Source organism: Lepisosteus oculatus, chromosome 3 (assembly GCF_040954835.1).
Source record: "Lepisosteus oculatus isolate fLepOcu1 chromosome 3, fLepOcu1.hap2, whole genome shotgun sequence".
NCBI lineage: Eukaryota > Metazoa > Chordata > Actinopteri > Semionotiformes > Lepisosteidae > Lepisosteus > Lepisosteus oculatus.
In genome coordinates, this window is record NC_090698.1 from 16,945,715 (window position 1) to 16,960,281 (window position 14,567).

The following is a 14,567-nucleotide window of genomic DNA, read 5'->3' on the forward strand; positions in this document are numbered from 1 at the left end:
GATCTTTTAAACTGCAGAGTCTAGTTATAATTTTCTATGACATGTTTTTTAAAGTTATAAATAAATGGGAAATATTAACAGTTAAAAATACTAATTTCACTTTGTGAGGTTCATTGCCAGGTTTTTGATGGTGTTGTGCAACATTCTTAAATAAACTACAACATTTGTAGTTCTAGTACTGCAAATATTTATACTAGCAAAAATATGGCCTCAAAGGCATCAACTAAAAAAAACACCATAATTCTCGGTTTTGATACAGGAAAGCAAGTGGGTCTGCTGCTTGCACAGCGCCAACGTATCTGATCAACACCATAACCTAATTTAACAACCTTTAGCATCCTGAAATTATTACTGTGGAAGATGGGTTTTAACATTGAGAAAATGTCTGTGTTGATTCAAGAACCTCGACAGACAAGCTTTAAAGTGTAATCTCTTTCAGTGGATGGGAACAAAGGAAAAACACCAGCTCCATTAATGATGGCCTAGACACATTTTGAACTTACACTGATCACATGTATTTCTACTCTCTCATGACGTTACCTTCAATTAGTAAAACAAAATACCCCTGCTGAACACCTTTCAAAACTCCACATCTTCAAAGAACACCAAGAGGATCAAAAGACATTTTAACTTAATACTCCGTGTGGTGGCAACACATTTTTCAACTTGTTTTGCTTGTAACCATTAGAGCTGTAAAACAAAGTATACAAATGTACAAATGCAGGCACTCACGTTAGAATATCAGAAAAAGAAACAGCATACGTTGAATCACAATAGTGTAATGCTGATAATACATACTTGCGGTACGCACCTTTTCTAAAATTTTATAGTAAGGTCCATTTCGCAAACCTTTAATTAAGTCAATGAATATACATAAATGCCTCAGGACATCTATTTCATTTAACATCACTGTTTAATACACACAGCTCAATAACATTGCATCTTCATTAATGCAACATCTGAAAAAAGAAACATTCTCCACAAACATTAAATAAACATCTGTCTGAAATATCAGAGCAATGTTACAGATTTATACTCCTGGACTTTTAAGATGCAACACCTGCTACATGTACTGTTGTGATACAAATATGCCTATGTGTCGTCATCTGTACGTGAATACTCCAGTCTGCTATTTAATACAAGTGTTTTTCATTTTTATTGCGCTCATTACTTTAAGATTGTAGGTATGCCTGCATTGAAGCATGCAATGCAAATGGGATCATCTGCCAGCTACTGCTGATAGATGTAACTGAAATCCATTCAAAAGGGATTAAAGGGGCACAAAAGAAAATGGTTTACTAATTATCTGGACAAAATATCAGTTTCATAATGTAGATTTCACAATCTGCAGAATACCAGACTAGTATTAATGTAGGAGTTGAGTGTGGTATATAAAAATTGAAGGAAAAAAATTGGGATAAGTAATTTGGTCAGAATGTTTGAAAGGGTGATGTATATTAGTAAAAAAAATATTTCTTTAGTTTCAACAAAGATTGGTCCAAATTAAACACATTGCAATTTAAGCTCCAAGTTAACTATTACACACCATATAACATTGGTTGGTAACCTGTTTTGGAAAAGATCAAATAAGTTCAACCTTTTCTTTTAGTAAGACCTAATATTTACTTGTTTTTTTAATAGCATTCAGGTTATATATTTATATAAACCCTTTTATATAAATTTATAAACACTTTTTAGCATACTTCCATATAAGATTTACTTGGAGAAAGGTTAAACTGTTACAATAAAATGGAAGGACTGCAATACTAAAAACAACCCATATTAAAATTGGGATTTCATTTGAAACTTAAAGCATACAAATGCATCTGTTCACATTTTAGCAGAGAATTATTGATTCATCATAGAGGCCACATAGCAGCCAGAAAGTTTTTGACAAATATCACAATTGCAAATCAGCTATCTTTACCTCCGACTCCAGAGACTCCACAGCACACTGAACATAAGACCTATTACAATCAGTTAGTTATACTACCCTCAGAGATAAACTGGCAGGTACCTGTGCAGACGCTGAGCTCCATCCAAGAAAACACACTTTTCCACTTCCCTGTAGAGTACTCAAAACAAAATTAGCTCCTAGCATTCAACATTAAACTTACTGCAACAGGACAATCTCAGTAATAAACACCCCCTTTTTTCTCCTCCATGATATTCCAATATGCACAAAATCACTACAATTGAGATTTCTGCACCCTGCCCACTAGACTTCTTTGTGCCTGAAGAGTAAATCCTGGTTTAACCTGCAATCTTTGACAGCACGTTTATTCAAACATATTCCAAATACAGAAAAAAAAAACATTAGATGGGGTAATGCAAGAAGAAATCCAGTGGGGTAATGCAAAGATCTCTTACTGTATTTCCATGTCCTGCACTGGAAGTCAAAACCATCTTGCAGTGCTGTTCATGAACTTCATTTTTTCTTTTATGCGTTGCTGTATGAGCCTGCACTACAATCCCATCGCCACTGTACTGATCTCTCTTTAGTAAAAACTGCTTTTCTTCTGCTAAATTCAGGGATCAGATCTTCCCTCTAGTTTTCAGAACAGGTGCTTTTTAACTTGTTGTTTTATTGTGCTTTTTTGCTTAACTACTCTTTTTTAAAGTACTTTCAGCACTTAATGTCTTAATTTCAGAAAATACCGTACTTAAAAAAAATCAGTTTTCTTGTTCCATTATTGCTCCCCCATAACAGTATGAACACTTAGTGTGCAACAGTTAAGTAATTTTCATATTTGAAAAATCTCATACTGTAAGAGTCCATAAGGGTTATTTTAGAATTTTCCAAATTTTCTAAATTATTAATCACACAACTATGAAACAACAGAGCTTGAATTGTCTTTTCAATAACTGTCAACAAAAATACAAGATGCAAATGTTAATCATACCAAGAGATGTGTTGTTTACATAGGCTAAAATAAACAATATGTAGTTATGTACTGTACTGTAATCTTGTGATTAACAAGTTTGAATTTGTTTAAAATGTAAAAAGGGGAGCATGATATAATTATTAATCTTGATTGCATTAAATCAATAAAATCATTATTATTAGTTTCATCGTGAAGCACAAACCAGAAAAAACAAGTGGAAACTAAATAGAAGTGCATTTAAAACCGAGATCAGGAAGTATTTGTTTATGCATTGGACTGTAGGTCTAAGTCTAAAACAATGCATCTAAACTGAAACTCATCAAATAAAATATGGCTGACTTGTAATCTGGACCATCTTTAAGAACTCAAAAGAATAAAAATATCAAAGCGTAATAAATGAGCTGAGGTTGGATGAAAACAGAAAAGACAGGGATCCCCAGTATCAGGACATTTTAAGCAGAAGAGATGCACACCACTGAGCATTGTCATAAATTACAAACACCCATGAAATATATGTTTTAAACAGTGAAGGGTGCTGTGAATGTCTCATTAACAATACCCCAGTGGAAGAATTTTTCCACAGGCCTTAATTAAAATCTGTCTTATTCCTCCGTGCTTCAGAACTTTGAGGCGTTTTCATTGACACACTGCTTAATGTATTGCACAAATTGGTGCTCTCACTTTCAGCAGACCTTAGTGGCCTTGATATTTTTAGCAATGCACCATGAAACACTAAACATGTCAGATCTAACTGCACATATTTCTTTAAGAATATAAAAATCCTAGGAAGGTTGTGCATATGGTCATTTAAAAAAACATCACCTAAAAGTGCTGACACACAAACAAGTTGACTCCAAACAGGCAATACTACTGAAATATCCTGACAATTCAATACATCAATGACAAAAAAAAAAAACAATTAGTGGACAGAGATATTAAAGACCTCAGCACATAATACAAAGCACAATTCCTCTAAACTGAAAACACTGCACATGCAGTATTTTCTAGCTTGTATACCTCAATTCTGCTTGTACCTTCGGACATACAGTAAAGGTATGTTTTTTAAACTTTCTGCTTGAAAAAATCCTGTCAGCTTCCATCTTCACCAACTCAACTTCAGCTTGAAAACCATTACTCCAGTATCAACCACAATTGAAAACAGCAGCAGAAAACTGATTAAGTACAGTCAATTACAAAATGTTTCCTACCCTTTAAAAGCTAGACGTTTGACATTTTATGCGAGTTTGATTCGAGCCAAAGCATATCATTGACCACACCTGTCTGTGGACCAGGCTCTCAGAACACGAAAATATGTATTATTCGTTTTTTTAAATGTCCCCTTCTCCTGTATCCAGCATGGAAGGAAAAATGAATGAATGGTTAGCTTTAGATCCAATCCCCATTCCAGCCAAGCCAGTGAATTGAGCATGGAGTTGTCTCAGAAGGGTGTAATTAGGCACTGGATTAACTGGTAGACCAATCAAGTCTTCAACTGGTCCAACAGTTCGATTTCCTTTCCAAGTCCATGTGTGCTTCTTTGATAAACTCCCCAGAGGATCCCTTACAAAGATGAGAGAAATCCTACAACCGATACTGAGTCCATGCACACTGCACCAAACTCCAAACAGGCCATGCTGTTATTTAGAAATTGTCAAACTGTAGCAGCTGTATTGAATTTCTGAGACAAATGTGTTAAAACCACCTGAAAACTGTCAGAGAATTGGTACGCAAAACGCCTCTCACCTGACTTATCAATATCACCAAGAGCAGTGGCTCCAAGCAATGGGGTTTTTGCTTCCAACTCATTTTTTTAAAAGCTAGAAAATAATACCTGTAATAATGCCCCCAAATCTAATTTACTTAGCAGAATAGCAAGATTTTTCACAGCAGTCCAAGATAGAATCATCAGAATGAAAGGCATGCAGAGATCTGTCCAAAATGTTACAGGATGACCAGGTTTTCAAGTGATGGTGAGTAAATATACTGTAGGTCCTTCGAGTATAAAGCTGAAGGTGCTGTTGTAGTCTCCGATCATTGTGCTACAAAGTTGCTGCATATCTATAAAAACCACTGAAAAAGTGGAAACTGAAACCTGAAACCATTACTAGCACCACAAGGCACTTGAGAAAAGTGTTGTGGATCTCATGCCTTGAGCCTTGCTCTGTTTTATTGCTTTTACTGGCAGTGGTGATACTGGCAGAGGACACCCTATAAGGGTTGACATTGGAAAACGCCAATCTGTGCATCTAGAAATAAAGAAAAAAACATTATCAGAACCTTTTTAAAGATGTTTAAAAATGTTAATTTCTAATCATTATAAACTGCATCTGTGCCATGCAAATTACAGACTGGAAAGTGATACAAAGAGCACTGTTAAATCACAGGGGTATATACAATTCTGGTAAATCACTGAAGACAGTTCAGAGAAATGTAATGGAAGATTTGTTCAAAATCCCAGTGGAACAGTAGTTTAGGAGCAAAAGGAGCAGATGGGTTCTCATTAGTAACCTTACTTTCTTATGTTTTTATATGGCATGTCTAATGCAACCAGTAATATTGAAACATTAACTCTGTTAACTTGGATTTTGTGGGAGCTGAAATCTCTAGAACTGGAACATTTTAAATGTAATTGCTGCTGACATGAGGTACGTGTTTGTCAGTGTGAGTTCTCTTGTAGATCTTGAAGTAGAAAATAAGACTCTCAATCAAAAGTCAGTTGCTTTACGGATGAAGCCTCATTTTCATCTCCTTCAGGGCAGTACTAAACAGAGATTATACATTGAAACTGAAGTATACAAAGACTGAAGGTGTGCTTCAGCTGATGCTATGCAGTCTTATTTTAACCACAAATGCTCTAGGATCAGAAAAGCAGGAACAATGTTTGAAGCACAGTTTTTTTACACTTATTCGAATAATTACTGGCTGTGTTTCTAAAGGGGCATGGGATAACAAAACATGAGAGGTTTTGTAACTGAAAAGACCCCCGAGGTGAATTATTTATCAAATTTCCTTTGAATCATCACAACAGTAAGATTTTGCTTTCCTGCAGAACATGAATAATTAATATCTGAGCCTCACCCTGGGTAACAGGAAAAAGGCTTAAATTTCAAGTGTGAATGCATGAATAGCTATAATTACTAAAAGCATTTTTATAGTTCAGTGTACATTTCCTTTGTTCAAGATTTTTCCTCCAGCCTTCACTTTTCATCTTCAGTTGTTAAGGTATTACAAGCACTTTGCCCTCCGCAAAACAGAGTTCTGTTTTCACTACTGTGATTCATTTTCGCCAAAAGATGAATAGATCAAAATAAGACATTCACGTTACAAAACAAAGCTCGGCAAAAATTCACAGATGAGCTTGAACAGCCTGACACCACTTGTTTTCGGTAAACTCAAAATGTCAATCAAGCCATACAGACTGCCAAAAGACAAAATAGACATATTTCATTTTTGTGTCATCAAATGTCAGTCTGTTTTAATATTCACTTTCAACTGTAATACAAATGAGTCATACTTGTCCCTCACAGCTGAAGGATACTTCATGATTACCCTTTAATGAAAATGTTGGTAACTTAATTATCTCTTACAGAAATTTGATATTGAAATTACTGGAGTAAAATAGACTCAGCTGTGATTGAGTCTTATTGAGTGGGCTCCTCAAGCACAAACGATACACTAACAAAATATCAGCTACGGTTCCCCTTCTTTTCAGGGGGCTGCAAGCAGTGCACTGAAATACGAAAGAAAATCTTGTAAACTTTGATAAAGACAAAACATGTTTCATGACTTTATACTTACGCACTAAATTGGCAGTGACTTCATCTTCTTCATTGAGGTAAGTTCCTGCTTTGTTGCCTCTTCCTTCCCTTTACGTTTTAACCTGCAATTACCAAGAAAGACAAGCTTAGAAATCACTGGGTTGACAATCACTGTCAGGGTGAGATTTACTGTGGTTCTACTCATATCATTGTTGTACAGGACCAGCAAATAACTGTTAGAAAATACTTAAAAATTACAATAAAATGTCAGAGTGGTTACAAACACTAACTAAAGAGATGTGTAGCTAGATGAGTCTGATTTTCTTCATTGGACTTGGTTTCAACACTGTTCCAAATTATCTCTAGTTAATTGTAGCACTTTATCAAAACACTCAGCATAAACTAAGAAGCATAACCTCAGCACTATGCTTTAAAAATACCCAAATCACATTTTGTACAGTGTAAGAACAAAATACAGCAGCAAAACAATATGGCTATTCCAGCCATGATTTTTGTCAACGAAGGTCTGACATGAACTGTTGCATGCAGTTCTGTATTAGGAATAAGAACAGCAAGTGCAATGTATTGGGGTTGACATAATAAAATCTCCATGTCTGACATAATAACAGCTTTAGATGATAATAATTTAGGACCTGTGTGCTTATACTCGACTAAAAATTTCATTTCATTATGGAAGAATATATTTAAATGATATACTGTATAAAGCCTGAATGTGTGCGATTCGCTATCCCTCTAGTTGTCCCCGTTAGACTATTTTTTAAATAAAGAGCATAAAGTGAACACAGGTCAGTCAAATGGCATCTTGAGTGCTGAAATCCCTCAAGATTCAACTGAGATTCTATCTCCAGAATGCATGGAGGTCAACCTTTAAGTCACACAGTCTAAACGCCTACTTTCACTACCTTGTGATATATGGGATGTCATAAAGCCCCTAGGGAGACGATTTTCAAGCCCTCCAGGAAATATACTTTTACTTTGCCGAAATTGTATAACCCAGTTTCTAAAAACATTCTACGCTAATATTACAGACACTGCTACTGCTGGGTAACACATTGCAATACAAAACTGTTTTAAAATAACCATAGTACATATGCAGATACATATATATATATAAATAAGAGGAAATAATAGTTACTTATAACTGGGGCCAATTTTTCCCAGAACCCAATTAACCTACAGTACAGTACACGTATGTCTTTGGATTGTGGGAGGAAACTGAAGAAATCCACATAAATATGGATGGCGAGAACATCCAAACTCCACTCAGCACCCTAGGTCCAAATCAAACCCAGGGCCCCAGCACTGTGAGGCAGCAATGCTAAGCACTCCACCGTGCCGCCCCAGTAACAACTTCAGCTCAGTAAATTCTTTGATTTTTCGGTTAACTAGCCCAAAGGAATGAGAACATTAGTAGCATGACAATGAAAACCAGCTGTGAATTCCCTGCCTTTACATTTGTTTTTATATTTTGTTCACCAAGAGCTATTTCCAAGCTATTCTAAGACACGGGCACAGACATACAGACTCTAAAGACTTATTTTCAACACTGAATCCTCAAACATTAGTGTACCCACAAAATAAGAAAGACATGTTAAATCCAAAAAGTGTATTTTTTCCCTTTATCTTAAAAGGCAGCACAAGGTGTGTGTATTGCTCAGTTAATTAATAACTAGTTACCAATCATGTTGTGCATGTTATATGTAACCGTGTTATTCTTTCCTTCTGCTCAGAGTGCGGTGTATTGCTAATTGCCTGAGGGAACCTTTCTAAAAGGGGGTTTGTGTGTAGAGGTACACATGTGATACACCAAATACTTCTTAACAAGGTGCAACATGTTTTTGCTTCCCCCAGGGCGGATCTCCTGGTAAGAAGTATGAAGAGTTATTCTATTTAATCAGAATAGGTTTCATAATAGCAAATATAAATGCTGATATATCACATAGGTGATAAAATGCCAGCGTGCTTCTCAAAAAGAGTAGGGGTGTTACCCTGGCATCCTGGCCAAATTTACCATTTTTTCTTTACCAATAATGGCCTCCTAATAATCCCCATCTCTAAATTGGCTTCATCACTCTGTTTTCCTCCCCACTGATAGCTGATGTGTGGTGAGCGTTCTGGCGCACTATGGCTGCCATCGCTTCATCCAGGTAGATGCTGGAGGTGGTGGAGGGGAGTCCCCATTACCTATGAAGTGTTTTCAGTGGAGTGTCCAGAAACACACTTAATTAATAGATTTGTATGCAAGTGACGAATTAAGAAATTAACTAATTTTAATTTGGAGTAATAAAACACACACCAATGGATCATCAGGTTATGTCTTTGAATCACAGAAGGATTTTTTCATAATTCTTGGAAATCTAGAAAACTTTCTATATCTAGAGCATAGCCATCACATCACAAGCTGAAATCTTGTGTGCCCAAAGGGAAAGCAGAGGCTGCTGTTCATTAAAAAAAGATGCCTGTGCAACAGCACATCTCACCAGATCAAAACAACAAAGAAGGCCAGCAGAGCCAGAACTACTCCTGCAAACAGCCCGAGAGAGATGAGCATTCCCAAATCGCCATAATGCTGGATACGTACATCTGAGGAGAGACAAAAAAACAAGAATAATTAAAGGGACAGAGTTTAAAAACACACAAGCAGCCCGCAAGGCTTTTGATGCGAGTTTGAACTTCCTTGTTTAAATTTAGCACACAGGCACGTACATGTTGGTGTTTAATAGGTCTCTTTTCCTGATGTGATACTTCTCTTCTGTTGTGCATATTTGCTATCTACAGTATATACTACACACACTTGCTCACAGGGATTAGTAATGCCATGTGAATGAAATGCTTGAAATGTTATGACTGCAGCATCCTCTTCACAAAATTCGGTTAAGCCTTTTGTCTCTTTAAATACTATATATAGCTGAAACCCCTCATTATAATTTAAACCACCAAGGCTAGTCTTTATCTTTGAATTTTTCCAAATCTTCCACTGCAGTGCTAAGAAATACGTGACTAATAACTGAATGTATGAGCGAGAAAACTGCTAGGAAAGTTTTGTCTTCTCTCTCCTTTAAAAAAATAAACTGCTGAGCTTAAAAAATAAAAATGATTAAAAGTGATTTTAATCTTATTTTAGTTTGACATTAACAGCATTAATGGTTGACTCCTTGGTGTGCATATGTGCTTGTGTAATGTTCAGAAAGGTTATAACCTTAAACCAGGAAAACCATATTTCAATATGAAGGATGATGATTTTGCTTTTCATAGGTATTGAAAGTTTAAGACATAATTTGACAACCACTGCCAGAAGTTCTTAAGTACTTCTGTAGAACTGGGATTTATGTTTGGAGGTCTAATCAGAGCTACATGTACAGTACGTTACAAACAGGAAAGTCAGTTTGAAAGCACTTCATGGCCTTAATGTCAAGACTATATATGACCTCAGAAAATCAAGGTTTTAAAACAGTTCTGTTAAGTATATATAGCTATAGGTAAAAGACTGCTCTTAACCAGTAAAAGCATGTTATTGTATTCAAAAAGGACAAAAGTTAATTCAGCCAAATTCTAAAGAAAGATTGTCTTGAATTTTGCCAACACATCAAGACACTGTTTTCATTATATAAGCACTAGAGTTTTAAACAATTGGGCAGAGCAAAATTGACGTCTTAAGGCCCTAACCGCTGTTTTAAACCAAGCACATTCTTTTACTGTGATTACAAAACAATTTGCTAGAAATTATTTTTTTCTTCCCATTTGAAGTCAGGATTTTAAAGGTCTGTTTGTTGTTTGGAAAGTAAATTGCACTGCACAAACAAACAGAGAGAGACTCACTAATGGAAACAGAGGTCTTTCTAGCTCTTAAATGTAGACTTACAGCAGTATTAAGCCATGAGTATTAAGCCACTCAACAAAAGCATCAGCTTTTAATTTTAGGCATGTAGATATACACTGTAGTTAGGTCTAGCTCCAAATGCTTTCGAAGAGAAAAAGGCACAATACATAAAACAAACAGTACCTGATGCATTTTCACTTACTGTTGTGGAAAAAACAATATAATAATTCTATGTCAAGTTATAAGACACTACAATATACTGTAGTTTATACAAGTTTGTTGCAGCTCACGTAAGATTTCTTATGGGAACTTCAAATGTTTATTTTATGCTTTCTGTGAACATGGACCACAGGTTTATTTGTCTTGCAGTTATTTTTTACATATAAAATAATTTCATTTTGAATGTAGTGCTGCCATACTAGACATAGAAAAAGCTTACTTTAAAAGGTAAAATGAACTCCTTTTCACAAGGATCAGTGCTACATATAAAGTACATTTCAAAATTCTGTATATAACTGCATACAGTAAATATGAATTTTAAATCAGTTAGTCCACTACAACATTTTACCATTATTTACTACAACCATTTACTGACTGTTCAAGAAACGTAATAGACATACCAATTAAAAACAAGTATAGTGGGACAAACAATATTCTACATAATAAATGTGTATATCAGTCTGTTTTAGATGATGCTCCTAACATTTACGTGTAAAATAACACTTAGGGTTTAAAACCTTGGTTCATCCTGTGGTGACTTTACCTGTTTTCGGTGTTGCAGATTCTTCAACAATTTCAGTACCCCAGTCTGAATCCTGAGCAGAAGCTGGTGTAACAGTTGGTTCTAAAAATAAAGTAAAAAGAATAATAGCAAATAAAAAGCCTGATAGACAAATCAGGCAAAACCTCTCACAAGCTGTGTGTGGGCAGTGATTCGTGTAAGCTATTTAGAAGGCTCCTTTTCACCCTAAAGATAGCAGAAATTCATCTGAATCAGTTCTTAGAGTACATAGCCCCTTAGACTGCTGATTTTCTGCATGATTTCTGGAAGTCAGCTTGTGGCTGAGTAGCAAGCAAGTGATAACACATGATAGTACAACACAAACCCTAAAATGAACTATTCCTGTAACACAAATGGTTTATTTTAGCAAAGGAAAAAGGTGATAGATAGCTTATGGCTTTCAAATGGCTTTAATGAGGAAAATAGAAAAAATACCCATTTGCCACATAAAATATTTGCTGTTACACTTCTTGCCTCCAGAGTTCTGGCACATGGATACTCTGGTGTAAATGACCTCTGCAGAACACTTAGTATTTCAGTCATGGAAGAATTAACTCTGCAAGCTGGTAAGTTTGCAACCATCTAAACACTTCTAAAAACTTTTAGGATTACAGGGATGCTTATTAGTTGTAAGCATGACTGGGGGATGTATGCTCCAGTTTTCTCAGAATGCATTCTGCAAAAAAACTAAACTCATACCCTCAGAAGAACAAAGCTCTACCCTTAAAAACTTAAGAAAAAGAAAGACAGGGGATTTACACTCTTTAAATATGCACCGAGGAAGACAGAGAAAACTATTTTGCCTATTGTACCTATATAGTAAAATAGAGTACAATACATTTATTTGAATGAGCTGGACATTATCCTAGATGCACAGATTTCTTTTTTCCTAACTACACCAAAGACTTTCTGACACAATTCAGGCATAAGAAAGGAAACTCCTTCACAGAATAAGATGTGATTCAGCGTTTTAAGTAAGATGGTTCAGGATCATCACCAGTAGTATAATATACACTGACATTTTTTATCACTTCCTGTACTAGTACAGATTAATTTCTGAAGCCTGTATAAAATTCTGTTCTTGTCAAAAAGACAAAATTGGACCATGCTGCCTTCAGTGTGATAACCTTCCTTTTGTTTGTTAATGATAACTGTTTAGTCTTTCCTCTTGTCAAGTCTCCATACCTATCCAAGGTAAGGCTTCCACTTCTGGACTCCATTCACTCCAGTCCCCATTGTCGAAGTCATCTTTTGCCTGTACTTGGATTCGGTGACGTTGACCAGCTAATGCATCAGTTATTATTAGGTTTGTGTCTGTCGTTTTCACCTAAGGAACCAGAAAGCATATTTCAGCATAAAATAAGGTATGGGTGAGGGAAGCTTTCTGAACTGAAAAAATACCACCAAAAAACATCTTGCTGTATTTGAAAAACCCAGTATACTGTATATGTTACTAATTTCTCATCTTCTAGTAATCCATTTCACACCATAAAAGGTAAATACTGAAAAATTATCATTCTTTCCCTGGAATCAAGGATCACAGCAAAACCAAGCCTATTTCTGAAACACTGGGCACAAGGCTGAACTATACAATTGGACAGGGACTGAACACCAGGCCGTCACAGGACACACAGACTCACGGACAATTTAGATACATTAATTATCCTTTCTAGAATGTAATCGCAAGTTAATTGCTGTGAAACTTTGGGGAATTCTTTATGTGTTTGATTACTTAGCATTTGTATCTCCATTTTCACATGATTACAATTTGAATGTGTATAGTTAAATAATTGCTCTGTTGCAACTGTCAAGCTAATAAAGATAAATGAATTTGAATCAGTTACATTAAAGGTACAGAAATGCATTGTAATTACACATATAACTTCCATGCATTTGTGTTATAAACAATAAAACTATACATACAATAAACATGTATTTGCTGTGTTGATACAGCATATTAACTGATGTTAAACTCTGACAATAACTTTTTCCAAGATGTGATAAAACCGAAAGGCAGGTTAAAACAGACAGAAAACAAATCTTTACGGATACTTCTATATCAATCTTACTTGACTGCTGCTGTTACACTTGCATTCTATCTTATCCTAATCCATACATAGTGTTATTTATCTGAGTGCACCATTATGTATTTTAATATGTACACTCATGTGGCAGGTATAGCAGGACCAATTTCACCTCCAAAGAAAAAACAGCTGCCAATGAATGACTTTTCTTAAAGCAAAATAAGTCTATGTGTGGCCGGTTTTGTCAAAAAGATGTCATTAGATTATTTCACAAGTTTGTCCAAGGGACAAGGTTTTGGCTGGTTTGTGTAAATACAACAAAGCACAGAACAATTGTAACCTCAGGCATGTGTCATCTGACCACACAACCACCGCCGGCTGACCTCCATGCAAACCCAAACACAGAACTCACCAGGGACCAGGCCGCTGACCCCACAGGCCTGTGGCGAAGCTGAAAGCGGAGGGCAAAGTGCTTCTCATTGATCCACGAAGAAGGATACTGCCACTTCACCTCCAGTCTTCTTGGCTGGCCAGGAACAGGCTGTACGATCACCCCTTCAGGAGGATCAGGCTTCACTGTAACACGACACAGATACACACAGGCCACTGTCAGTTTTATACACACACACAAACACACGAGGCCACTGCCGGCCTACGTGACCGCATGCAAACGCAGCCTGGTCAACTGCCTCGTGCCTGCCAGAAGCAACAGCTGAGTTTACTGAGAAAGTTAGAGAGATAAATAGAGAACATGTCATTTTTTGTGTTAGATCAGTGATGTTAATGAATCCCAGAGTAATACAAATGTTTCTATACAGATTATCACAGCTCCAGTTTTTGCAATTTCAGCTCCCGTTCTGTAAATCTATCCAGTGGTGTGTTGTCTCTGAGCTCATGTTAGGATTGCCGGGCATCAATTTCACTTTCAGGATTTGCCCAGTTTACTCTGATGCCACTGCATGAGCAGAAGCTGTTACTTTGACAGATTTCGTCTTAGAAAAAACACCTTAAGGTGTAATACATATTAGTAAAGGATCATGTATTGTATGGCATTATGTATTGCAAATCTGAGACATGCAATGCATAAAAGAAGAATTGAAATGCTTGCATTTTGTTTACAGTTCTCAAAAAGCATAGTGTAAAGTGCATACTTTCTATACGCTTTTTTCCTGAAAAGTAAATAATGTCCCTGTTTTACAGTGAAGGCTGCACACTCTAGTATTGTTTCAGAATACGGATAGAGATAAAACAGGTAAAACAGCAGCATCATCTTAAAGA

General features: G+C 36.1%; 1 protein-coding gene across 1 annotated transcript in view; it reads right to left on the minus strand.

The window, feature by feature from the left end:
* Positions 1–425: 425 nt before the first annotated feature.
* The window catches only part of il11ra (interleukin 11 receptor subunit alpha), a 44,968-nt gene continuing 30,826 nt past the window's right edge, over positions 426–14,567 (minus strand). Inside the window, exons 8-13 of the mRNA XM_015340244.2 lie at positions 13,702–13,865; positions 12,451–12,592; positions 11,248–11,328; positions 9,145–9,247; positions 6,684–6,765; positions 426–5,131 (exon numbers count right to left, since the gene is read on the minus strand). Coding sequence (XP_015195730.2) covers positions 6,687–6,765; positions 9,145–9,247; positions 11,248–11,328; positions 12,451–12,592; positions 13,702–13,865 — 569 coding nt within the window. The 3' untranslated portion in view covers positions 426–5,131; positions 6,684–6,686. The remainder of the gene's footprint in view (positions 5,132–6,683; positions 6,766–9,144; positions 9,248–11,247; positions 11,329–12,450; positions 12,593–13,701; positions 13,866–14,567) is intronic.